The sequence below is a fragment of the Sus scrofa genome, chromosome 2, assembly GCF_000003025.6.
Source record: "Sus scrofa isolate TJ Tabasco breed Duroc chromosome 2, Sscrofa11.1, whole genome shotgun sequence".
Classification (NCBI taxonomy): domain Eukaryota; kingdom Metazoa; phylum Chordata; class Mammalia; order Artiodactyla; family Suidae; genus Sus; species Sus scrofa.
Window position 1 is genome coordinate 14,930,910 of NC_010444.4, and position 27,219 is coordinate 14,958,128.

The 27,219-nt window shown below is 42.2% G+C and overlaps 2 protein-coding genes across 10 annotated transcripts in view; both read left to right on the forward strand.

The window, feature by feature from the left end:
* The window catches only part of FNBP4 (formin binding protein 4), a 36,655-nt gene extending 35,377 nt beyond the window's left edge, over positions 1-1,278 (forward strand). Inside the window, exon 17 of the mRNA XM_021083063.1 lies at positions 213-1,278. Coding sequence (XP_020938722.1) covers positions 213-303 — 91 coding nt within the window. The 3' untranslated portion in view covers positions 304-1,278. The remainder of the gene's footprint in view (positions 1-212) is intronic.
* Positions 2,279-27,219, forward strand: part of AGBL2 (ATP/GTP binding protein like 2) — a 38,229-nt gene continuing 13,288 nt past the window's right edge. For 2 of the 9 annotated variants that reach the window (XM_021083064.1, XM_021083067.1), the window contains exons 1-11: positions 2,279-2,775; positions 2,939-3,053; positions 3,603-3,666; positions 4,874-5,008; positions 8,821-8,871; positions 9,975-10,160; positions 10,763-10,870; positions 17,883-18,036; positions 20,676-21,458; positions 23,329-23,485; positions 26,027-26,153. In XM_021083064.1, coding sequence (XP_020938723.1) covers positions 3,018-3,053; positions 3,603-3,666; positions 4,874-5,008; positions 8,821-8,871; positions 9,975-10,160; positions 10,763-10,870; positions 17,883-18,036; positions 20,676-21,458; positions 23,329-23,485; positions 26,027-26,153 — 1,801 coding nt within the window. In that variant the 5' untranslated portion in view covers positions 2,279-2,775; positions 2,939-3,017. The remainder of the gene's footprint in view (positions 2,776-2,938; positions 3,054-3,602; positions 3,667-4,873; positions 5,009-8,820; positions 8,872-9,974; positions 10,161-10,762; positions 10,871-17,882; positions 18,037-20,675; positions 21,459-23,328; positions 23,486-26,026; positions 26,154-27,219) is intronic. The other 7 variants (XM_021083065.1, XM_021083069.1, XM_021083072.1 and 4 more) reach the window with 5 other exon arrangements.

Genomic DNA, 27,219 nt, shown 5'->3' on the forward strand with positions numbered 1-27,219 from the left:
AACAGAAAGAGTGTTTTGTGTTTGGTTGACCCGTTTGAATTAAGATATTTGATGAAGAGTATGTTGCTACCTAGCTGAGAATCTTGAGATATTTTCGTAAGCTTAGATGTGATAGGTCAGCTTTTAGGTTTCAGTTAGTTTTTATTTGCTAGGAAATGAATAGTTCCATTCTTTTTTTTCCTAGTGAAGTAATTTGTATATTGTTTTCACAGTGGCATGGCAGAGAGAAATGCAAATTTTGAAGCCCTTCCTGAAGATTGGCGAGCAAGACTGAAGAGGAGGAAAATGGCTCCAAACACATAGTTTCTTAATTTCTTTTTAAATTTTTATTATTGATTTTTTTTTATATATCTATATTCAGTTCAGAGTCTTAACCAGTTTTACTGTTGTCAGTGAACTAGAAATGTTATGAGGGAGAGCATATGCATTTCCTGGGTAAGAGCATACACATACAAAATTCCCACATTCGTGAAGTGTAATTTCTCTATTTTGCTGAAAGGTGAGGTGACTGAATGCTTTGACCTGGCTGCCTTTATTCTTACACTGGCAAATTCAGCACGTTAGAGCCATTAACCTCATCAGTCTGAACATATGGCTCATGAATATGACACCTCTGTAGAGGACCCACTAAGGAAGAATGATTTTCCTGCCCAGTAGAGGCAATGTATTTCCTAGTGTGGCGCTCTCTCTCATTAACTTCTTCAGAACAAGTGCAATTAAGAAGGCAGCTCTGTATTCTACCTTGCTTAACTGGGATTATAGGAATCTCTTTCTGACCTCTTCCTCTAGTCTGCCATGCCTGAAGTGCTGAGTATAGCAGGTTGTTCACCTGGTACTAACAGATGGCCACACTCTTCAGAGTATTCTTTCCCACAGATTCTAGAACTTATAGCTCAGTCATTTCACATACTAGGTGACATTTAAATTTCAATATAGGCAGCAGCGGCAGCAGGTGTTCATGTCCTTGATTATGAGAATTTCCCCCTTACATATGTGGCAGTAAACGTAATAAGAGCCACTCCATGTATTAATGTGTTTCCATTTTCTTGACTTGGTCCAAAGTTCACCTCCCTTTTATGTGTGAATGTATTCTCCATAAAATTCCAGTATTTAAAAAGCAGTTTACTCTTCTGTACTTTCTATTGTATCACAATCAGGTAAAAGTCACTTTAAACTGAAGAAAAAGCAAATTGTGTTTTAAAGCTGTTTGTATTTCTCCAGTTTCTGACCTTGTAAATTTGTACATATGCACTAATAAAGCTTTTTTTATACTTCTGATTGGTTATCCTTTTGCTCCTGTTTTGATTATTACTCCATGATTATGTTAACCAAGACTTAAGTCAATTTTTTTATAATCAACTACAGTATAAGACATGGGCAGACATGTCCTGTCATGAAAAAAGAATGTCAAGATCTTGTCAAGAATGTCTAGATCTTGTTCAGGAGTTAGGGACAGGATTAGAAAAACAGTCCTCTAGTACCAAAAGGTACTGTATGACTTCAATTTTGGATCTTGTACTCTGTAATATTAACTGATATTTGGCCTACTTAAATCCTGGAAATGATGTAATGTGGCTAATAGTTTGAAAAAAAAATAAAGGTGCTTTATATTTTTTCCTCTGATTTCAAAAGTAATACTTATGGTTATAGTCATACCAAGTTAACCAAAGACAATAGTTAGAATTTTATTCCAATATATTTATATGCATGCAGTTGTCGGATCAGTGTTGTGTATGCTAGTGTGTTGTTTTTTATTTACCATTATGCAAATATTAGGGTGACCATTTTGTATATAGATTGTTTTTCTTGCAATTTGCAGAGAGCAAATTTCTGAAAATAAAGGCTATCAACTAGCCATTAAAGCTTTTGCTTTGCCTAACAGTTTTCCAAACTTCCAAGAATTGCTGCAGAGTACATACTTGTCTCTATCCTACCAGAATGGAGCATATTAACTTGTTTTTCAAGTCTAGCCAGGGGATGGAGAGCCTAGGAAGGTGGAAGGAGAGAGGAAGCCGCTCTCTTTGAGCAATACTTAACAGTTTCCCTAAAGCTAGCTAAGTAATAGCAACTAAGTTTGGAGTATGTTGAGCACTACTGGCGTTGTGTTTGCCCATTAATATACCTTCGAATACCCCGAAGCGGGTCTGCAGTATATTGTGCGAAACGAGGAATGAGGCTGAAACTGGTACCCCCGCCAAGTGATCGACTTCATCCGGGTTCCACACCTATTCCTTGGGGCCTCGCTCCCCGGAAGCGCCCAGCTGCCCCGCCCTCTCGCTTCCGCCTCGCGGTTGCTAGGCTACCCAGGCCCTTGCAGAAAGTTGTGGCAAGCGAGCAAGGCGAGCGCTTCGTCTTCGCCGAGCGCTGCGGTGCCTCCAGGCTCGCTCCGGCTCCTTTGCTGCTGCTGTTGGCGCCGCGCCCATCCCTGCTAGCCCGACTGGCTAGGGTAGCCAGTCTCCCCTGTCCCCTCCTAGGAAATCTCTACGCCCGCTCCCGCGCCTCTTCAGGAAACTGTCTTTCGCCACCTTCTCCCAGATAAGGAAACATTGAAACCCTGAATTCGTTTTAAGAGCCCACTCTCCCGACCCCTGATCTTTCTTTTCCATGTCCACAGAGACGACTCCGCCGGATCCCTCCATCCCTTTTTCTTAATCTTTCCTGCGGCGTCCTGGTGGTAGGCAGCTCCTTCTTAGGGAGAAGAAAGCAATGGGGCCGGCAGGAGTCCTGGGGCTTCGGGAGAAGGAGGCTTGAAGACAAGCCGCCCTTCCTCATCAGGTGCGCATTCAGGCCTCACGGTGGGCACCACCGGCTGGGTCCTTGTTTGAGGAGCGGGTGGGTTAGCAGAAAAGAGAGCAAGGCGACAGGGGGCGTGGACGTATTTCGAGTTTTTTCGGTTGTCCTCCTGTGGTTTTTTTAGCTTCATCTGTCTAATAATCAGGTGCCTTTTGGAAATTGGGCAAGGGTGTGGCTGGACGCCGTGTCACTGACTGGTCTTCAGCATACCATGTAGAAGTAACATGTTCCCAGCATTGGAAAAAGAGCCAAAGCCGAAGGTTAGTAATACCCCTCTCCAGAAACACCACAGAAATCCAGTACTAGATTAGAAAATATATCCTGGTGGCACCTTTTTCTGGCTGGAGATCTTGATCCCAAAGATGGAATAATATGCGTAAAGGTGTTTCACTTGGTTTGTTTACAGAAATTCTAGGTATAGTGTCCTCTGTAACAATGCTTCTGTACTTTGGTTAAGAGCCAGTATTATTATTTTTTTTTATTTATTTTTTGTCTTTTTAGGGCCGAACCTACAGCATATGGAGGTTCCCAGGCTAGGGGTCTAATCAGAGCTGCAGTTGCCAGCCTACACCACAACCACAGCAATACCAGATCTCAACCACCTCTACACCACAGCTCATGGCAACGCGAGATCCTTAACCCACTGAGCAAGGCCAGGGATCAAACCTGCAACCTCACAGTTCCCAGTCAGATTCGTTTCCACTGCACCACGACAGGAACTCCAAGAGTCAGTATTACTCTTATGACAGACTATTATGCTTGTTATTATGAAAGCTCTTTCCTGATTGAGATGGTCTTTCATTTTACAGACTCTTCCTGATCCCTATGAAGATTTTATGTACCATCACCTCCAGTACTATGGTTACTTTAAAGGTAATAGCTCACTCTTATCTAGCATCACCTTTCCCGGGTTCATAAAGTGAATTGTTTAACTGGGAGAGTTATGCTTAAATCAACTAATGATGAGTTTTTCCATCACCATTAGTGAAAAGTACTTTTTTTTTTTGGCTTTTTAGGGCTGCACCTGTGATATATGGAGGTTCCCAGGCTAGGGGTCAAATCAGAGCTACAGCCCCTGGCCTACGGCCCAGCAACACAGGATCCTCATCTGCGACCTACACCACAGCTCGCAGCAACGCCAGATCCTTAACCCACTGAGCAAGGCCAGGGATCGAACCCACAACCTCATGGTTCTTAGTCGGTTTCATTAACCACTGAGCCACAGTGGGAACTCCAGTACCACCCTTTCTTAATGACACCACATGGCATTAAAATAGTCTTGATATCTGGAAAGACATGTCCTCCCATATTATTGTTCTTCAAAAGTGTCTCGGCTATTGCCATTTTATGTAATTTTAGAATTGGCTTGTGATGTTTAAAAAGCTACTGGATTTCATGGAGTCTGTAGATCAAACTTGACAAGAAAGGAGAATTTTCTAATACCAGGTTCTCTGATCTATTAATATAGCCTAATTCTCTCTTTACTTAGGTCTCCCTTAATGTCTCCCAGTAAAGATTAATAATCTTTTTCATAGAAATGTATATTCTTATGCTGTTGCAAATGGTATTTTTAAAATTTTTGATTGTCTAACTTTGTTCCTGGTATCTAGAAATGAAATTTAAGTTTTTATATTGATTTTATTTCTAGCAACATTGTTAAATGATTTTATTTTGTAAGTGCTTACTAATTTATTTAAAAACCGAGTTTCCAGTTTACCAGATTCAGGAGAGCCCTCAGGACAAAGCAGCTCCCACTCTGAGTGCCCCACTTCCACTCTGAGTACTGGCCTTCACTAGGCCTCATAGCTGCTGAGTCTTTCTGCCTCCCAAACCCTTTCTCTTTCCACTTGACCATACTGCTTCTCCAGTTTCTCACTATGAAATGGAGAAAATGGCGTTTAACTTAAATAAATTGAAACGTGAAAGCTCTTTGGAAAATGGGGTGTATTCTTTGGAGAGGCCTGTGGTAGCAGGTGGTGAATAGAAGGCAGTTTGCTAGTAATGGTCTGGGTGTTGACATAGACGTTTAGAGGTGATGAATTAGCCTTCCAGCACCTTTCATTAAACTGCCTATTCTTAGCACAGAGAGGCAGTTTACCGAACTCTGCTGCACACCAGCATGTTTGGAAGAATAATCCTGGATACCTGTTGAGTGGCTCTTTTGGAAAAAGAGATGATTTGATGCCAGACCCCTTGCAAAAGGAGAAACGTCTATGTGAGTAATAATCAATATTGTATGACCCCCCAGGACCCTCACTACCTTGAGCTATGGCTCCTGGTATTCCAGAGAACATTGCCTTATGTGGAAGAAGCCATGGGAGCAGCCTTGGCCACTTTTCTGACATCACTCGGAAATGTTTGCGGGGGAGTTCCCATTGTGGCTCAGTGGTTAATGAAACCGACTAGGAACCATGAGGTTGCAGGTTTGATCCCTGGCCTTGCTCAGGGGGTTAAGGATCCAGTGTTGCCATGAGCTATAGTGTAGGTTGCAGACACGGCTCAGATCTGGTCTTGCTGTGGCTCTGGCATAGGCCGATGGCTATAGCTCAGAGTGGACCCCTAGCCTGGAACCTCCATATGCCACAGGAGCTGCCTTAGAAAAGACAAAAAGACAAAAAAAAAAAAAAAAAAAAAGAAATGTTAGTGGGGGAGTTCCCGTCGTGGCGCAGTGGTTAACGAATCCGACTAGGAACCATGAGGTTGCGGGTTCGGTCCCTGCCCTTGCTCAGTGGGTTAACGATCCGGCGTTGCCGTGAGCTGTGGTGTAGGTTGCAGATGCGGCTCGGATCCCGCGTTGCTGTGGCTCTGGCGTAGGCCAGGGGCTACAGCTCCGATTCGACCCTAGCCTGGGAACCTCCATATGCCGCGGGAGTGGCCCAAAGAAATAGCAAAAAGACAAAAAAAAAAAAAAAGAAAGAAATGTTAGTGGGGAGGGATAAATTAGAAGTTGGGGGTTAACCTGTATACACTACTTTATATGTAATAGATAACCAGCAAGGAACTACTGTATAACACAGGGAACTATACTCAGTATCTTGTAATAATCTACAAGGAAAAAGAATCTGAAAAAGAGTATGTACGTGTCAGAGTTCCGTCCTGGCTCAGTGGTAATGAACCCAACTAGTATCTATGTGGATGCAGGTTCACTCGCTCGCTCCACTTGTGGGTTAAGGATCTGGCTTTGCCATGAGCTGTGTAGGTCGCAGATGCAGCTTGCATCTGGCGTTGCTGTGGCTGTGGTGTAGGCCAGGGGCTACAGCTTCAATATGACCCCCAGCCTGGGAACTTCCGTATGCCGTGGGTGCAGCCCTAAAAAGACAAAATATATACATATATATACATATATCATATACATTACAAAATATATACATATATACATATACAAAATATATACATATATGTATACAAAATATATACACATATATACATATACATATATACATATATGTATATATCTGAATCACTTTGCTGTACACCTGAAACTAACACAACATTTTAAATCAACTATACTTCAATTAAAAAAAAAAAGAGAGAGAAAGAGTTCCAGGCTTGTGGGGACAGGGCAAGAGGGGGAAAGGGAGACTATTCTCACTAGATCTATTTTCGGTTGCATTCTGCAGATATAAGAACAGACTTGTGGTTGCCAAGGGGGAGGGGTGGGGGAAGGAAGGATTGGGCGTTAAGATTAGCAGAGGCAAACTATTATATATAGGATGGAGAAACAACAAGGCCTACTGTATAGCACAGGGAACTATATTCCATATCCTGTGATAAACCATATTGAAAAAGAATGTGTGTGTATATATATATTTATATATATATATATATAACTGAGTCACTTTGATGTACAGCAGAAATTAACACAGCATTGTAAACAGTTACATTTAAGTAAAAATAAAAAAAAAGATAAGAAAACAGAAAATACAGTGCCTTCTGGTTGATCTTCCCCCAGATTGTTGGAAAATTTGTTAAAACTGTTTGGTCAAGAGTAACACATTGATTTTTTTTCATGCTGTTTTGATGGATATATTTGTTAAGACTCTGTGTAAGTGTGGTGGAAACCAATTCCAGCTAGTATAAGCAAAAATAATTTGTACAGAGATTCCACAAGTTTCTTCCGTAATCTAAGGGCAGGAATGCAGTTGAATTTCGCCCTCAGTTCTCATCCAGCCAGACATCAACTTGCTTGTCTTTACTGCACATCCTTCCCCGAGCACCCCCCCAAGCTCCTATCATCTCACTATTGAAACACCCTTATAATGAGTCTTTTGACTTCTTCTCTTGTTCCATGATGCCCCCTTCCAATCCATTTTTCACACAGAAGTGTTCATTTTTATGTGCAAATCTGATTGTGCCCCTTTTCTAGTTAAAAACCTACACAGATGACCCAAAACCTGAAAACCATAAAATTGAGAATTTTTATAGCAAAAAATTTAATTTCTGTATAGAAAAAAGTACCATTAATAAAGGGAAATAACTGAAAAAAATATTTGTGGCAAGTATGTCAAAGAATTCATTTCCTTAACATAGCAATGCTTATAAATCAATGTGTGAAGGATGACTAGATAGAAAAATGGGCAAAGGATGTGAGCAAGCAGTTCATAGAAAAGTAAACAGTCAATAAACTTTATGAAAAGATGCTCAATTTCACCTCTAATTAAAGATACAAATCAAAATGTCAGTTTTTTAAATTAGAAGACTTGGACAAGGACATTTTAAGATTATACCTAGTTTGGGTCAGGGGTGGAGAAACACTCTCCTCACTGTTGTTAGGAATGTGAACACACAGATTATTTTAGGAAGGCAGTTTGACAATACTTGGGAAATTAAAAATAGTACTTAACCCTTGACATAGCAATTCCATTTTCAGATGTGTATTTTATATATTTGCTCCCCCAGTGCCCAGAAGGCTCTTCTGTTCTCTGTGCCAGAGCTCCTGGAAGGGAGGAGAAAGGCAAGGACTGAGCAAAAGAGACCTTTAGGGTGGGATGGCTCAGGAGCCAGCTGAGCACCACCCCTCCTTCAGTTTCCTCCTGCCACATTTGCTGTCACCTGAAATAACATTCATAAGAAACAATCACCAATCTTAATGTAATGAAAAACATAAAATGCAAAATCATCCGGTAGAGCTAACACAACATGTAGATGAGTTTTAGTTAAAAGTGTAATTGATAACCCGAGGTCCTTTTTTCCCCCCTGTTTGAATTATTGGAGTGAGGAAGATCTTTTTTCTTTATCTTCATAGCAAAGCATTTATGTCGTTTTCTTTTTATGGTGGTACCTGCAGCTTACGGTAGTTCTCAGGCTAGGAGTTCAATCAGAGCTACAGCTGCCAGCCTCCACCACAGCCACAGCAACTTCGGATCCGAGCTGTGTCTGCAGTCTACACCGCAGCTTATGGCAACGCCGGATCCCTAACCCACTGAGCCGGGCCAGGTTCCTACTTGGATTCGTTTCCGCTGCACCACCATAGGAATTCCTTTTGTGCATTTTTATTATTTGAACATTGCTGACTGAGTAAGCATCTTTGTATATGTGTCTTGACTTGTATGTGTAGCTTTTGTGAGAAAAATCTATAAAGCAGTTCCTACTGGTGACATTGTTGGATCAATGGTCTTTTTGAGTATTTTGAGTCTTACTAGATATGCCAAATTGCTTTCTAGAAAGTTTGTACTAATTCATTAGCCTTTTTGCCAGCAGGTTTTAAGAGTACCTGCTTACTTAACTTTGCCAGGATGAGTGTGAGAATACATGTTTTTGCTGTCTCTTGGATAAAAAACTAATATCTTGTCATTTTGATTTACATTCCTTTATGAGTGAGACTGAGCAGTTTTGCCATCTTTTCACATGTTTGTTGCCTTCTCCCTGCCACCCCATATTAAACAGTGGGGGAAATATTTAGACAGAAATGCAAGAGCCCAAAGTGGGGGTAGGGATGGAAAGGGAGAAAGAATAGGAGGAAAGGGGCAGAAAGAAGAAAGGCAAAGATCCATAGGACAAACCATGCCTCTTCCTTCCTCTTTCTAGGGCCTACCTGTCTATCAACTGTGCGCAGACCTCTAGAAGCTGTGAGCCGAGGTATTTCATGTCCTTCCAAACCAGGAAGGGGAAACTCCTTTATGGGAATGCTTCTTCCCCCTGCTCTTTCCCCCCACCCCCAGAGCTGAGAGTTACCACCCCAGGGGCCTTCAGCCTTTCCTTCCCTCTTCCCTTTGTTTTCCTTCTTCCTCTCATTTCCTTCATTTCCTTTTTTTTTTTTTTTTTCTTTCTTCCCTTTCTCCTGGAAAGCCTTTCTTTTCCTCTCTTTTTTTTTTCTCATTATTTCTCAAGAGCTCTCTCTCTCTTCTGCCACTGCTCTTTCTATCCTCTTTGTTTTATAAGTCTCACTGTCTTTTGAGTGGTTATATTAAGAACTTGAAATTTTAAAAAATTTTTTTTTTTAGGGCCGCACCCACGGCATATGAAGGTTCTCAGGCTAGGGGTTGAATCAGAACTGTTGCTGCTGGCCTACGCCAGAGCCACAGCAACAAGGGATCCAAGCCATGTCTGCAACCTGCACCACAGCTCACGGCAGCACCAGATCCTAAACCCACTGAGCAAGGCCAGGGATCGAACCCGCAACCTCAAGGTCCCTAATCAGATTCTTTCCGCTGTGCCATGATGGGAACTCCATGAACTTGAAATTTAATTTGTAAATTGTTTCACTGTAGTTAATAAAGTTTTAATTTTTTTATTTTTTTGTTTTTTAAAATGTATTCTTTTTTCCTGAAATACTAGTGAGTGAATTGAAATTTTTCTTTTTTTGCCTCTCTCTAGATAAAAATTGTAACGTACATTAAATCACTTTTTATTTGTAACCTACTGTTGAGATGTCTTTGATCCATTAACTTTGATTTAAAAAACAAGAATCTTTCTAACTTAGCCTAAAGCTTTTACATTTAAATATTTATTTATTTTGTATCACATTTAAATATTTAATAGACTGTGCAGAATTTTAACTCAACACTTTATAATCTCAATGCTGTCCTTCTGGACTAAATCTCCTTAAAGGTGAACCATGTCAGAGGATTGCATATCTGTGCTATTTTAATACAATCCTTAAAATCACCTGTTATAGTTGAGCAGTAAAGTTTTCAAGGAGGAAAAGGAAACTGTTCACTCATTCCCTTCCCTTTTGGCAGATTCCCTTAAGCTGAGTTCACCGCTTGTTAAAAGCAGACAGCTTCTTCATGATGACCTTGGTGAAGTAAACCCACGTCTTCGAGAACCCCGAGATCTCTTTGCCTTTTTCTCTGGCAGCGGGCCACTGGGGGCTCCGAGATGGCCAATAGAATGTGAGGTCATCAAGGAAAACATCCACCATATTGGTAATGTGACTTACCTGTCATGGTCTTGCTGTTCTGACAGACTGTATTACAAAACCTTACAGTTGTAAGTTCTACATACTGACGTACAAGGCAGGACAGAGTCAACATCTCTTAGTTCATTCTGAAATGATTTAAGTCTTCCATTTAAAGTTAATACTTCTGGGAGTTCCCATCATGGCTCAGTGGAAACGATCTGACTAGCATCCATGAGGACGCAAGTTCCATCCCTGGCCTCGCTCAGTGGGTTAAGGATCCGGCATTGCTGTGAGCTGTGGTGTAAGTCACAGACACAGCTCTGGATCCCACATTGCTGTGGCTGTGGTGTAGGCCAGTGGCTACAGCTCTGATTGGACCCCTAGCCTGGGAACCCCCATGTGCCATGGGTGTGGCCCTAAAAAGCAAAAAAAAAAAATTAAAGTTTATACTTCTGTTGTATATGCTTTTTGTTAAAATCTTTCCATAGTCTTTATAGAAAGAAGCAAGACAAAATTAAAAACATGTTGGAAATGAGTGGGGATTTGGTTTGACTCAACCAAACTAGCTATGATTATATATAATTTATATAATTTCTTATTTTGTTCTTTTTTAATGTCTCCTTTCAGAATGGGTTCCACCTCATCCAGAATATTTCTATCAACCTACAGGAAATGAAAAGATACCAGAAATTGTAGGAGAAGAAAAAGGCACGGTTGTCTATCAATTAGATTCAGGTATTGTCATTATACTGAAAAGCGAATGATTAATCATGACCAAATTATAATAAACATACATTCTATAATAAAAGTGACTTTCAGAAATTCATGGTTTAGGAGTTCCCGTCATGGCGCAGTGGTTAACGAATCCGATTAGGAACCATAAGGTTGTGGGTTCGATCCCTGGCCTTGCTCAGTGGGTTAAGGATCCAGCATTGCCGTGAGCTGTGGTGTAGGTTGCAGATGCGGCTCGGAACCCGTGTTGCTGTGGCTCTAGCGTAGTCCGGCGGCTACAGCTCCAATTGGACCCCTAGCCTGGGAACCTCCATATGCCGTGGGAGCGGCCCAAAGAAAAGGCAAAAAGACAAAAAAAAAAAAAAAGAGAGAGAGAAATTCACGGTTTAGTGATACGTGAATTTCCAGGACAACCTGAATAGGAACCCCTGTATTCATGACTGTCAGTTTTATATTTTCAATCAATTTTTTAAAATTTTATAGTAACTTTTATTTATAGTTCTTAGTCCATTTTGTTGTTTCTTCCTTGTTATTGCCCTTCCTGAAAATCAGATGTTGGATCTTTGGGGAATTTGCTCTTCTTTTCTCTATGTCTTGTACTGTAGTGAGTACTTTGTAGTATGTGCATTTGACTGTCATATACTATGTGGTTTCCTGCAGTAATTTGCAGGCATCATATGGGTATAATTCACATCTTTATAAAAATTGTTTTCAAAGGCACATGGTAAATTCCCCAGATGCACCTTATACTGGGTTATAAAGCAAGTCTTATACAATTAAAGGATTGAAGTCGTACAAAATGTATTTTCAGACCACAGCAAAATTAAATTAGAAGTCAACAACAGAATGAAATCTGGAAAATCTACAAATATTTGGGAATTGAATGACACATTTCTAAGTAGCCCAGGGGATAAAAAAATCACAAGAAGAGTTCAAAAGTGTTTTGAACTGGGAGTTCCCATTGGGGTTGAGTGGTAATGAACCCAACTAGTATCCATGAGGATGTAGATACCATCCCTGGCCTCCCTCAAATGGGTTAAGGATCCTGCGTTGCTGTGGCTGTGGCGTAGGCCGGAAGCTGCAGCTCCGATATGACCCGTAACCTGGGAATTTTCTTTTTCTTTTTCTTCTTTTTTTTTTTTTTTTTTTTGCTTTTTAGGGCCACACCTGCAGCATGTGAAAGTTCCCAGGCTAGGGGTCGAATCAAAGCTACAACTGCCAGCCTATACCACAGCCACAGCAATGCCAGATCTGAGCCATGTCTATGACCTACCCCACAGCCCACAGCAATGCCGGATCCTTAACCCACTGAGCAAGGCCAGGGATTGAACCTGTGTCCTCATGGATCCTAACCTACTCAGATTCATTTATGCCACACTACAGCAGGAACTCCATAACCTGGGAACTTTCATATGCTGCGGGTGCATATGAAAAAAAAAAAAAGTTTTGAACTGCCTGAAAATAAAACAACATATAAAAATTTATGAGATGCAGCTAAAGCACTGCAAAGTAAATTTATGGCTTAAAATGGCTATATTAAAAAAATTTAAATTATAGTTGATTTACAGTGTTCTGTCAATTTCTGCTATACATCAAAGTGACTCAGTTATGCATTTATATACATTCTTTTTTCTTTTTTGCTTTTTTTTAGGGCCTCACCCATGGCATGTGGAAGTTCCCAGTCTAGGGATCCAGTTGGAGCTACAGCTGTCAGCCTACACCACAGCCACAGCAACACAAGATTCCAATCCACTGATTGAGGCCAGGGATCGAACCCACATTCTCATGGATACTAGTCAGATTCTTTTCCACTTTGCCAAAACGGGAACTCCCATATACATTCTTTTTTTCACATTATCCTCCATCATGTTCCATCACAAGTGACTAGATATGGTTCTCTCTGTTATACGGCAGGATCTCTTTGCTTATCCACTGCAGATGCAAAATTTGCATCTACTAACAACAAACTCTCAGTCCATCCTGCTCCCTCCCCTCCCCCTTGCCAACCATAAGTCTGTTCTCCATGTCCATGAGTTTGTTTCTTTCCTGTAGATAGGTTCATTTATGCTATATATTAAATTCCAGATATAAGTGATATCATGTATTTGTCTTTCTCTTTCTTACTTAGTATGAGAGTCTCTAGTTCCATCTGTGTTGCTGCAAATGGCATTATTTTGTTCTTTTTTATGGCTGAGTAGTATTCCATTGTGTATATGTAACACTTCTCCTTAATCCATTCATCTGTCATTGGACATTTAGATTGTTTTTGTGTCTTGGCTACTGTGAAGAGTGCTGCAGTGAACATCCAGGTGCATGTATCTTCTTCAAGGAAAGTTTTGTCTGGGTATATGCCCAGGAGTGGGATTGCTCGATCATATAGTAGTTGCATATTTAGTTTCCTGCAGTACCTCCATACTGTTTTCCATAGTGGTTCTACCAATTTACATCCCCACCAATGGTGTAGGAGGGTTCCCTTTTCTCCACACCCTCCCCAGCATTTATTATTTGTATAATATAGGAAGAAAGATCTCAAATCAATTACGTAAGCTTCCACCTTAACAAATTAGAAAAATAAGAGCAAACTATGTTAAAAGCAGAAGGAAATTGGAGTTCCTGTCTTGGCGCAAAGGAAACAAATCCGACGAGGAACCATGAGGTTGCCGGTTCGATCCCTGGACTCAATCAGTGGTTTGAGAATCCAGCATTACCATGAGCTGTGGTGTATGTCATAGATGCAGTCCAGATCTGGCGTTGCTGTGGCTCTGGCGTAGGCTGGCAGCAACAGCTCCAATTAGACCCCTTGCCTGGAAACCTCCATATGCCTCAGGTCTGGCCCTAAAAAGACAAAAACAACAGCAACAACAACCCCCCCCCAAAAAAAAACAAACAAGAAAAGCAGAAGGAAAAAAAAAAAAAGAAAAGCAGAAGGAAACTAAAAATGAAAAATGGAAATTGCAAAATAGAAAAATAATACAGAAAATCAAACCAAAAGCTGGTTCTTTGAGAACATCAATAAAATTGACAAAACTTTAGCTAGAACACCCGTGAAAAAAGGAGAAGAGACACAAATTATCAAAATCAGGAATGAAAGGGAACATGAACATGAACTCTACAGAAATCAAAACAATTATGAGGTAATGCTGTTAACACTTCTATGTCAGCAAATTAAACAACTTAGATAAATGGGAAAAATTGCTAGAAAAACACTATCAAAACTTATTCAAGAAGAAATAAAAAGTGTGAAATTCAGATTATAACAAAGAAATTCAGATTATAACCATCGTGGCTCAGCAGTTAACGAACCCAACTAGGGTTTCAGGTTCGAACCCTGGTCTTTCTCTGTGGATTAAGGATCTGGCGTTGCCATGAGCTGTGGTGTAGGTCACAGACAAGGTTTGGATCTGGCATGTCTGTGGCTGTGGCATAAGCTGGTACCTGTAGCTCTGGTTAGACCCCTAGCCTGAGAACCTGCATATGCCATGGGTGTGACCCTAAAAAGCAAAAAAAGGGAGTTCCCGTCGTGTCTCAGTGGTTAACGAATCCGACTAGGAACCACAAGTTTGCCGGTTCAATCCCCAGCCTTGTTCAGTGGGTTAACGGTCCAGCGTTGCCGTGAGCTGTGGTGTAGGTTGCAGACGTGGCTCGGATCCACGTTGCTGTGGCTCTGGCATAGGCCGGTGGCTCCAGCTCCGATTAGACCCCTAGCCTGGGAACCTCCATATGCCGAGGGAGCTACCCAAGAAATGGCAAAAAGACAAAAAACAAAAAAACTAAAATCTAAAAAGCAAAAAAAAAGGAATTGAATTTGTAATTTAAAATCTTCCTGCAAAGAAATCCCTGGTCCAGATGGGTTAACAGAATTTATTTAAATTGTTCCAAACATTTAAAAGTGAAATATTACTAACTCTTAAAAACTTTGAAAACAGAGGAGGAAACCTTTCCCAGCCCTTCTTATGAAGCCAGTTTTTAAAGCCAGGCAAAGACATCACAATAAAACTATAGATCGGTATGCCTCGTGAATATAATGCAGAAATCTTCAACTAAATACCAGCAAACCAAATTCAATAACATATTGAAAAGATTACATACCATGAGCAAGGAAGATTTGTTCTAGGAGTCCAAAGGTAGTTCAATGTAAGGCAATTGATGTAACACACCACATTAATAGAACAAAAGGAAAAAAACACACTATTATCTCAATCAATGTAGAAAAATCATTTAACAAAATCCAACCTTTCATGATGAGAACATTCTGAAAACTAGAAATAGAAGAGAATTTACTCCATTTAATAAAGGATATTTATGGAAAGGATGACTCAACTTCACACCTACTAAAAATCTCTAAAATAAAAATATAGACAGGAAGGAGTTCCCGTCGTGGCTCAGGGGTTAACGAACCCTGCTAGGAACCATGAGGTTGCAGGTTCGATCCCTGGCCTCACTCCATGGGTTAAGGATCCAGCATTGTCGTGAGCTGTGGTGTAGGTCATAGATGTGGCTCAGATCCTGCGTTGCTGTGGCTGTGGTGTAGGACAGCAGCCGTAGCTCTGATTCAACCCCTAGCTTGGGTGCGGCCCAAAAAAGAAAAAAAAAAAAAGTTTATATATATAAACTGTCCGCTGTGGCACAGCAGTTTATTTTTTTTTAATTTTTTTTTTTTGTCTTTTTTTTTTTGCTATTTCTTTGGGCCGCTCCTGCGGCATATGGAGGTTCCCAGGCTAGGGGTCTAATTGGAGCCGTAGCTATCGGCCTACACCAGAGCCACAGCAACTTGGGATCCGAGCCGTGTCTGCAACCTACACCACAGCTCACGGCAACGCCGGATCGTTAACCCACTGAGCAAGGGCAGGGACCGAACCCGCAACCTCATGGTTCCTAGTCGGATTCGTTAACCACTGCGCCACGACGGGAACTCCGTGGCACAGCAGTTTAAAGATCCAGCATTGTCTCTACAGAGCTTGGGTCGCTGCTGAGGTGCACATTCGGTTCTTGGCCCAGCACAGTGGGTTAAGTATCCAGCATTGCCACAGACGTGGTAGGCTACAGCTGTGGCTCAGATTGGATCCCTGGCCCAGGAACTTCCATGTGCTGGTGGTGTGGTCGATCAATCAATAGACAATAACAAGTGCTGGGGATGATGCGAAGCAGATGGTAATAGTAACCTTTAAGTAACCGTTAAGATGTCATGTTAAAGAGCAGTGAGCCAATAGACAGTAATATTCAGAAAAGAAATCTATTTCACTGGAGGAGGAACACATACCAAGTATAATTACTAGAAATGGAATGTGTTAAGTTATTGAAATCCGGAGAGGTTTTTACGGAAACAACCAGAAAGAGGAAGGAAGTGCAACATTCCTACAAGTAGAAAAAGGAAATGAGCCAAATTTAGCAGAGAGGACCCAACTGAGATGTAATTACACATGCTCCACTCCCAGTTGCCTTGATTTTGAGCTCTTGTGTTAGTAATATTTTGGAAAAAACTATATGCAATGAGGTAGAAAAGTGGAGCAATTCACAGTCTGCCTAGTTCCTCCTTATGGAATATCTGAGGGGGAGTTTGGGAGACTTTAAAATCTGAGATCGGGGGAGTTCCCGTCGTGGCGCAGTGGTTAACGAATCCGACTAGGAACCATGAGGTTGCGGGTTCGATCTCTGGCCTTGCTCAGCAGGTTAAGGATCCGACGTTGCCATGAGCCATGGTGTGGGTCGAAGATGTGGTTCAGATCCCGAGTTGCTGTGGCTCTGGCGTAGGCCAGCAGCTACAGCATTGATTCGACCCCTAGCCTGGGAACCTCCATATGCTGCGGGAGCAGCCCAAGAAATGGCAAAAAGACAAAAAAATAAAAATAAAATCCGAGATCAGGAGTTCCCGTCTTGGCGAGACAGAAACGAATCCAACTAGGAACCATGAGGTTGTGGGTTTGATCCCTGGCCTAGCTCAGTGGGTTAAGGATCCAGCGTTGCCGTGAGCTGCGGTGTAGGTCACAGACTCGGCTCACATCCGGCGTTGCTGTGGCTCTGGCATAGGCCAGCAGCAACAGCTCCAATTCAACCTCTAGCCTGGGAACCTCCATATGCTGCAGGTGCAGCCCTAAAAAAAGACAAAAGGCAAAAATAAATAAATATAAGTAAATTAAAATCTGAGATCATAAATGGGTAGACGGGATGTAGTATTCCTGCAACCTAAAATTCTTGGATATTATAAGCCTGTTTTACCGCTCTATTATTCCAAGGATGAAAAAGAGGTTGTGATTATAAATTTTCCTAAGGAAGATGAAATAAATTTCATAATTTTTTTTAGCTTTGTGTTAAAGGTAAAATTTCCATCATGACCTTTTCACTAGTTAATATGATATTGTGTTTCCCCTTGTAGGCAAACTGTACCCATGCCAATTCTTCTTAAGTTTCTGGTTTTGTTATATTTAAATCTGGAAAGATTTACCCCAAAAAATGACAACAAGTGTAATTTATTTTCCCTTTATCTTTTTCTCTCTTTCTTTTCTTTTTCTTTTTTTTTTCCCCCACTCCTTTGGGATGTGGAAGTTCCCGGGCCAGGGATCAAACCCACAGCACAGCATCGACCCAAACCACTTCAGTGACAACATCAAATCCTTAACTAACTGCACCATGAGAGAACCTCCCTTCTCTCTTTTTTTTTTAAATAAATAGATGCTATTTGTTTTTTTTTTCTTTTTGTAGAATAAGATTGAAAATGTTTTCAGATTCTCCACTTAGAATATTGTTGTTGCCAATGCTGTTTTAAGTGAGTATAAGCAGTATCTGAGATGCCATGCAAGGGTGGCCAGGTAGCAAAAGGAAGTTCTCTAAGCCACTTAAAGGTCTTTGAAACAGTGCATTTTAAAAAATTAAAAGTGTCAGCAAAGACAATAGAAAATTTGAACGCTCATTGTTGTTAACCTGGAATAGTAGTAAACACAGAGGGGCTGGATATTTATTTGCTGGATAAATCGACTCTGAGTGGAACTTGGACTAAATATGTTGGTCTCATCTGCAGTGCCCACTGGAGATTCCTGTTTCATCAGTTCCAGAGTGGGAGGCAAACGAGGAATTATCAAGGAACTTGCTGTCACCTTGCAAGGCCCAGAAGATAATACTCTACTGTTTGAATCAAGGTTCGAGAGCGGGAACCTGCAGAAAGCTGTCAGAGTGTGAGTAACAGAGGGATTTCCCAAGGGGATGGTGACTGAAATGACTAAGTGTCTTCAGGAACCATGTTAGGAGGCAGGAGTATTTTTGTAAAAGAGTAAAGTGATGAGAAATGATTGTGAGGACGTTGAAGAACGGAATAATTGTGACTCATACTTTTCCCCAGAATAAAAATGTATGTAAAATGTTTTTTCTACTTCTAAAAGAAATTAGTGCGCATTTGAAGTCTGTATTGTTGACCTGAAGCAAACAGACTGAGCTATTTTTCCAGCAAAGATGCGCTTATTCAGGATCAGCAGAGAATTGCAATTCGGGATATGCAACCAGGGAAGCCAAGGAAGCCACGTGCAAGTCCGGTGCTGCAGAGAGGGAGGAGGCTTTCACTGAGAAAAGGAAGTGGGAGGCTCCAGTAAACAAAGGCCCCTGAGTTTTCATTGGCCGAACCCTTGCCAGGAAAGAAAAAGTCTCTTCTTCCTGTTGGGCTCTGCTATCCTTACAGGGCATGAGAGCTTCCTCTTCTGGTCTCCCAATTTCTTTCTTTTTCTTTTTTTGTCTTTTTGCCTTTTCTAGGGCCGCTCCTGCAGCATATGGAGATTCCCAGGCTAGGGGTCGAATTGGAGCCGTAGCTATCGGCCTACACCAGAGCCACAGCAACTTGGGATCCGAGCCGTGTCTGCAACCTACACCACAGCTCACGGCAACGGCAACGCTGGGTCCTTAACCCACTGAACAATAGGTATTTTTCTATGGCGGTATCAGAGGCGTATCTCCTTATCTTTAATAGTTCATGTTGTTCTATTGTATAGATACTCCATACCTTATTTATCTTGTCTCCAACTGGTGCAAAATTAAGATGTTAACAATTTTTTGCGTAATGAATTAATACCCTTATAAATTTATATTTTAAGCATTTGTGGGTTTATGTGGTAAATTCTAGAAATGAAATTGTTGGGCCAGGATTTAATCTCTTGAGAATTGCTGGGTGTTTTCATATTGCCATCAGCATTCCCCTTCAGCAGCCTGTGAGAGTGCTGCTTCCCAGCACTGGAATGATGTTGAGATAGAGGGGAAATGACCTCATTTTATTTTATTTTATTTTATTTTATATTTTATTTATTTTGCTTTTTAGGGCCACTCCTGCGGCATATGGAGGTTCCCAGGCTAGGGGTCGAATTGGAGCTGTAGCTGCCAGTCTACGCCAGAGCCACAGCAGCTTGGGATCCAAGCCACGTCTGCAACCCACACCACAGCTCACAGCAACGCCAGATCCCCAACCCACCGAGCAAGGCCAGGAATCGAACCCCCAACGTCATGTTTCCTAGTCAGATTCGTTAACCACTGAGCCACGACAGGCACTCCCTGAGCCTCATTTTTTACCTACACCACAGCTCACAGCAACAGTGAATCCCCAACCCACTGAGCCAGGCCAGGGATCGAACCTTCATCCTCAGGGATACTAGTCAGATTCATTTCCACTGAGCCACGTTGGGGAAATCCAATGACTTCCAATTTTAATTTGCACTTCATTAATTACACACGTAGGTGAATACCTTTTCATGTTTTTTGGCATGTGTGTTTTGTGTTCTTCAAGTTCAACAAGGTGAAGGCATTCCTGAGATGCCCCCTCATCTTCAAATAATGGTCAGGTGTAAAAATAACACAGGAGTTCCCGTCATGGGGCATCAGAAACGAATTTGACTAGGAACCATGAGGTTTTGGGTTCGATCTCTGGTCTCGCTCAGTGGGTTAAGGGTCCAGTGTTGCCGTGAGCTGTGGTGTAGGTCACAGATGTGGCTCAGATCCTGCATTGCTGTGGCTGTGGTGTAGGCCGGCGGCTATAGCTCCCATTAGACCCCTAGCCTTGGAACCTCCACATGCCGCAGCCCTAAAAAAAGACAAAAAGACAAAAAATAAAATAAAAATAACACAGAGGGCTTATAGGTCTCCTCTACAGTGACAACATCCAGGACATGGGTAACAGCCAAGGGAGGGCTCTGGCTTCACTGCTGTTCATCGTGTTTCAGAGAAATATGTCGAAGTGCTTAGAAACTGCTATTGGATACTCTAGGAAGATACCAAGAAACTCACAGGACTTCCACGCAGTCTGTGCAGCAGTATGAATTTTCAGACTCTTCCTATCCCACCCCAAGTAAACTTTCTTTCCTCATGTTCCTGACAGCCTAATATGTAAAAACTGGGGAAATTAGAAAATAAATGTTTAATGTAGCAGGCTTTTGTTTTTTTTTAAAAAAAATTCTATTTTTATCAGGGGAAAACAGTATTTTCCCATATTTGTTTTTTTCTTTTGTTTTTTGTTTTGTTTTGTTTTTTGTCTTTTTGCCTTTTCTAGGGCCACTTCCTACGGCATATGGAGGTTCCCAAGCTAGGGGTCGAATCAAAGCTGTAGCCACCGGCCTACACCACAGCCACAGCAATGCTAGATCCAAGCCTCGTCTTCGACTTACACCACAGCTCACAGCAACACTGGATCCTTAACCCAGTGAGCAAGGCCAGGGATCGAACCCACAACCTCATGGTTCCTAGTTGGATTCGCTAACCACTGCGCCATGACAGGAACTCCCCATATTTGTTTTTTAATGGTCGTGCTAAGTTAGATATTATTCTGTGTTCGCTATTACAGAGACACCTATGAGTATGAACTCACCTTGCGAACTGACCTCTACACGAGTAAGCACACTCAATGGTTTTATTTTCGAGTTCAGAACACCAGAAAAGATGCCACCTATCGCTTCACCATTGTCAACTTGCTAAAATCCAAGAGCCTCTATACTTTAGGGATGAAGCCTCTCATGTATTCCCAGTTGGATGCCAGCACCCACAGCATTGGCTGGAGGAGAGAAGGAAAGGAAATCAAGTACTTTCGGAACAACACAGATGATGGGCAGCAACCCTTGTACTGTCTCACGTGGACCATTCAGTTTCCGCATGACCAGGACACCTGCTTCTTTGCACACTTCTACCCATATACCTACACTGACTTGCAGTGCTTCCTCCTGTCAGTGGCAAACAGCCCTGTCCAATCTCAGTTCTGCAAACTCCGAACTTTATGCAGGAGCCTAGCGGGAAACACTGTCTACCTGCTCACCATCACCAACCCAGCCCGGACCCCTCAAGAAGCAGCTGCAAAGAAAGCTGTGGTCTTGACAGCCAGAGTGCACCCTGGGGAAAGTAATGGCTCCTGGATTATGAAAGGCTTTTTGGACTTCATCCTCAGCAACTCCCCAGATGCTCAGCTCCTCAGAGATATCTTTATCTTCAAAGTGGTTCCCATGTTAAATCCAGATGGCGTGATCGTGGGGAATTACCGGTGTTCGCTGGCTGGAAGGGACTTGAACAGGCATTATAAAACCATTCTGAAGGAGTCTTTCCCATGCATCTGGCATACCAGGAACATGATCAAGAGGTGAGGCCTTTTTTGGTTGGTCTTTTTCTGAATACTGTCAGCACCATCTAATGCTTTGAGGTCTCTTCTCGTGGCATAGGAATTGGGTGTGGCTTTGGCCACAGTCTTTGCAGCCACATGGGCCTAATCATTTTCAAACTTTTAAATCATGTCTTATCTTCGGATTTTTTTTTTTTTGTCCTTTTTTAGGGCCATATCAGCGGCATATGGAGGTTCCCAGGCTAGGGGTCCAGTTGGAGCTGCAGCTGCTGGCCTATGCCACATCCACAGCAACTCAGGATCCGGAGCCGCATCTGCAACCTACACCACAGCTCATGGCAATGCCGGATCCCTAACCCACTAATTGAGGCCAGGGATCAAACCCTCATCCTCACGGATGCTAGTCAGGTTCGTTAACTGCTGAGCCACAATAGGAACTCCTTATCTTTGGATTGAAACTAAACAGGTAACATTTCAGCTAGAGCCCTTTCCCTTAGAAGTGAAATGATTGAATGGAAAAGGTCAGAAGTCAGAGAGTTATAGGTCTTCATGATGAGGCTTGTGTAATGATAATAGCAATAGTACCTAACCATCAGTCAGTGTTTATGTAGCACAGGCAGTATCCTCAGTGCTTACACATGACCCATGTAATCCTCGTGTTCACCCTGCGAGGCTGGCACAGTCAGTATCTCCAATTTGTATATGCTGGGGAAATGCAGGCCCAGAAAGGTTGCATGACTTGCCCAAGGTCATACAGCTAGTTCTCTGGTCACAGAGTCTGAGTTCCTTACTACCGTCTTATATTGCCTCTTATGTGGAAAGAATAATGAATCAATCCTCATTTTCCAAGCCTTTTAAAAAGCAGTTGAAGACTATGTTAAAGGAGATTCCACTTCCCTGGAAATGAAACTGCAGCACATGAGGCTATGTGGACGCGTGCACCTTCTCACCTTATTGTGTGAGCGGCTGGGAGCCGTGTTGGTTGGGTTGGCAGGCACAATGGCTAAGAGCCCGTATTGGAGTCACACAGGCCGGGGTTGGAGACCTGGTTTTACTGCTGACTGGTTCTATGACCCGGGGATGTGATTAACCTTCAGCTTTCTTATCTGTAGAATGGGGATAATAATACCCACCTTGGGGGGTTACTGTGAGGATTAAGTGAGATAATCCACGTGATCTCTTTGGCACGGTACCCCACACACTGTCCATGTGCGACCTTTTTGTTCTCATCATCACCGTCAAGGAGAAGGTGATGATGTTTGGAAGACTGAATGAATAGGCATCCTGGTGATTGGGAGGCAAAGACCAGCCGAGTCTTAGAGGAACCAGCCCCGGAATGTCAGAAGCCAAGGCTTCCTTTGGCTCTTTTCCCTCCCTGCAGGTACAGACTCTACGGCTCTCCCTCTTTCCACAGTTCTACACCAGAGTGGGCTTTCTTTTAGTCCCTTCTCTCCTCTTCCTCGTCAGCTTACACAAGGCCTACCCATCATCCCTCTCCACACAGACTTTTCCCTCATGTCCCCCTGACTCTGCCATCAAGCAATGCTGGTGCCATGTTCCCAGCAAGGGGTTGAGGTTGGGATAGTGTCGTTTGAAGGTCATTAGGAGTTGAAATTTTCTTAGGAGGGGGGCAGTATCAACAGACATTCTTTTTTGTTTTTGGGGGGGGTTGTTTATTTTTGGTGGTGGTCAGTGAAAATTCCCGGGCCAGGGATCAAACCCAAGCCACAGCAGCAACCTCAGTCACTTCGGTGAGAACGCCGGATCCTTAACCCACTGCGCCACAAGAAGACTCCTCAACAGACATTCTTAAGGAAGAGACTCCAAAAGATCATTGATATTCTCATGCCTTTGTGTACTCACTGAGCCCTTTGTTTTCCCCTCCAAACAGACTTCTTGAAGAACGGGAGGTTCTCTTGTATTGTGATTTCCATGGCCACAGCCGTAAGAACAATATTTTCCTGTATGGCTGTAGTAACAACGATCGCAATTTCTGGCTTCATGAGCGAGTCTTTCCTTTAATGTTAAGCAAAAATGCACCAGATAAGGTAAGCACATTTGGTAATTTTATGTCCATTGACTAAGGGAGAGGGATCACTTACTGCTTCCTATGTGCAGGGCTTGATTGGCCACTTTGTATCTCTCATTATCTTGGGTAAATTCCAGCAACCTGGACTTCAAGAATTTAGAAGCATGTGTGGCTTTAAGAATTAATTACTCATGTCCATCAACCAGTGAAAAGATAACTTAAAATGTAGTGTATCCATACAATGGAGTATTATTTGTCAGTAGAAGAACTAAGGAAGTATTAGCATAATGAAAACATTATATAAGTGAAAGAAGCCAGACACGAAAGGCCACATGTTATATGATTCCATCCTATGAAGTGTTCAGAAGAGGCAAATCTATAGAGACAGAGTAGTTTAGTGATTTCCTCGGGCTGGTGGCTTGGGGCGTGACTGCTAAGGGGCTCTGGGTTTCTTTGGGGGTAACGAAGATGTTCTAAACTTAAATTGTGGTGATGGTCGCACATCTCTATGAATATAATTAAACCATTACATTGTGTATTTTCAATGTGTGAGTTTGATGGTATGTGAATTATATCTCAACAAAGATGGGGCTTTTGTTTGTTTGTTTGTTTGCTTTTTAGAGCTGCACCTGTGGCATATGGCAGTTCCCAAACTAAGGGTCACCTCTGTGTATCTGCATTAATTTAGAAGCTGGTGTTCAGTATCATAATTAGACTCACAAAATGTAACTGTCATTGGAAAGAAGAAATTAAGTTGGATTTAGAAAAGTATTTAAATGATAGTGCAAATTTTCTCACATAAGATATGGGAAAGGAGTCCCATTGTGGCTCAGTGTTAACAAACCCAACTAGTATCCATGAGGACTTGGGTTCGATCCCTGGCCTCGCTTAGTGGGTTAAGGGTTTGGCATTGCTGTGAGCTCTGGTGTAGGTCACAGACATGGCTCAGATCCTGCGGCTACAGCTCCAGTTCGACCCTAGCCTGAGAAATTCCATATACCACAGGTGGGGCCCAAAAAAGCCAGAAAAAAGAAAGATATAGGACAAAAATTTGGGGTTTTTTTTTTGGTCTTTTTAGGGCCAAGCCCGAGGCATATGAAGGTTTCCAGGCTAAAGGTCAAAAAGGAGCTGTAGCCTAGCCTACACCACAGCTCATGGCAATGCCAGATCTTTAATCCAGGGATGGAACCTGTGTCCTCATAGATGCTAGTCAGATTCGTTTCCTCTGAGCCACTATGGGAACTCTTAGGACAAATGTTTTGTATCTGCTACTCTTATTTGTTGAATGAAAGAAAGAGAGAAGGAAGGAAGGAAGGAAAAGGGAAGGAAGAAAGAAAGGAAAGAAAGAAAGAAAAAGAAAGAAAGAAAAAGAAAGAAAGAAAAAGAAAGAAAGAAAAAGAAAGAAAGAAAAAGAAAGAAAGAAAGAAAGAGGAAGCTTTTCTTTCTTCCTGTCTCTCTCCCTCCCTCCCTTCCTTCCTTTCTTGTTTCTTTTCTTTTTTCAAACTTCCAATTTTATCCAAGGATCTCTTTCTTCAAATGAAATCCCATCCAGAACCCAGTACTTAAAGCAATTCAGAGCAGAGCTACACTCATGGAAGCGGGGTGGGGCTTGGAACCCTGCCTGTCCTGCTTCCTTCTCAGTCCTTGCAGTAGGGGTGCCCCGAGGCTTCTCATAGAACCCCTGGATTCCAGAGAGCACAATGTAGAAATCACTGGTAGTGAGATGCCTTGCAACTGTAAAGCATTTTCAGCAGGATAGGGTAGGTGGAGATGGGTACCAGGGATGTGTTTACAGACTCCAAGGGAAGAAAGAGCTGGGGTGGTCATGAAAGACAGTGGAGGATATTGAACTCCAAGCCTAGAACGTCAGTGTGAGGGAGCGGGAGAGTTGAAGGCAGAGGTTATAGGGTTGAGGCATACGCAAATCACAGAGAATCAACTCAGCTAGTTTCGAGGGTCCAAGTTGGGGAGGGACTGAAAATAAATACGAGAAAGACTTCCTAGTGCCTTGAATGCTAAAGTTAAGTCAGCATTCCCAAAGAGGCGTTCAAGGAATCCTAGTCCCTGAGGAAAGGAAGGAAGGTTCATTGGCAATAAAAATCATATCCTCTCTCCCCTTTGGAGGATCACAGTCCACAGTTACGTATTAAATGCTCTGGGAGGTCCTGCAGAGGATGTCTTTAGTTTCATTAAATCTTTATCTCCCTGACCCACATGACTGAAGAACTCATTTTTTCCTCTGTAATATCTATCAACATCTCTTAGATGCTCTTTTTTTTTTTTTTTTGGACTGTGCCCATATCGTGTGAAAGTTCCTGGGAAGGGATTAAACCCACACCACCACACCACAGCGGTGAACTGAGCCACTGCAGTGACAACGCTAGACCCTTAACCTGCTGCGCCACAGGGGAACTTCTAGAATTTGTATCTTATGGAATATATGTTAGGAAGTAATATACAGAGGCCAGGGGCACCATTTTTATCATATTAGTCAATTTTAGACATCTACATCTTATATTTGCCAGTTTATAGTTAACTGAGGGTTTGGATTTCTCTTTAGTTCTCTTTTCATAGTTGTAATTTTAAAGTCCAAAAGTGTAAAGAAGGAACAGGGCGAGTTGTGATGTGGCGGATGGGGATCCTGAACAGCTATACCATGGAGTCTACCTTTGGCGGGTCCACTCTGGGTAAGCTCTCTTTTGCATATCCTAGGCCAGCATGGCAAGGGAAAGCCAAGCGAAGCGTTGGGGACATGAAATCCCTTTGAATGTTGGGGAGATAATTGACCTAGAAGATTTTCTTGTCTGTGCCTTAATTCTAAATTTGAGAACCCAAAATATGAGTGTGAAATTTTTTTAATGATTTTTATTTTTTTCATTATAGTTGGTTTATAGTGTTCTGTCAATTTCTACTGTACAGCAAAGTGACTCAGTCATACATACATATATATATATTTTTTTATCACATTATCCTCCATCGTGATCCATCACAAGAGACTAGATATGGAGTTCCCATCGTGGCTCAGTGGTTAACAAATCCAACTAGGAACCATGAGGTTGTGGGTTCAATCCCTGGCCTTGCTCAGTTGGTTAAGGATCCGGCATTGCTGTGAGCTGTGGTGTAGGTCGCAGACTCGGCTGGGATCCTCCGTTGCTGTGGCTCTAGCATAGGCTGGTAGCTACACCTCGAATTGGACCCCTAGCCTGGGAACCTCCATATGCCACAGGTGCAGCCCTAGAAAAAAGACAAAAACAAAAACAAAAAACAAAAAAACAAGTGACTAGATATAGTTCCTGTGCTATACAGCAGGATCTCATCAGTTATCCACTCCAATTGCAATAGTTTGCATCTATTAACCCCAAACTCCCAGTCCATCCCACTCCCTCCCCCTCCCCCTCGGCAAACACAAGTCTCTTCTCCAAGTCCATGAGTTTCTTTTCTGTGGAAAGGTTCATCTGTGCCATATATTATATTCAGATATAAGTAATATCGTACAGTATTTGTCTTTCTCTTTTTGACTTACTTTACTATGAGAGTCTCTAGTTCTATCCATGTTGCTGCAAATGGCAGTATTTTGTTCTTTTTTATGTCTGAATAGTATTCCATTGTGTATATATACCACATCTTCTTTTTTTTTTTTTTTTTTTGTCTTTTTGCTATTTCTTTGGGCCGCTCCCGCGGTATATGGACCCCAGGCCAGGGGTCGAATCGGAGCTGTAGCCACTGGCCTACGCCAGAGCCACAGCAACTCGG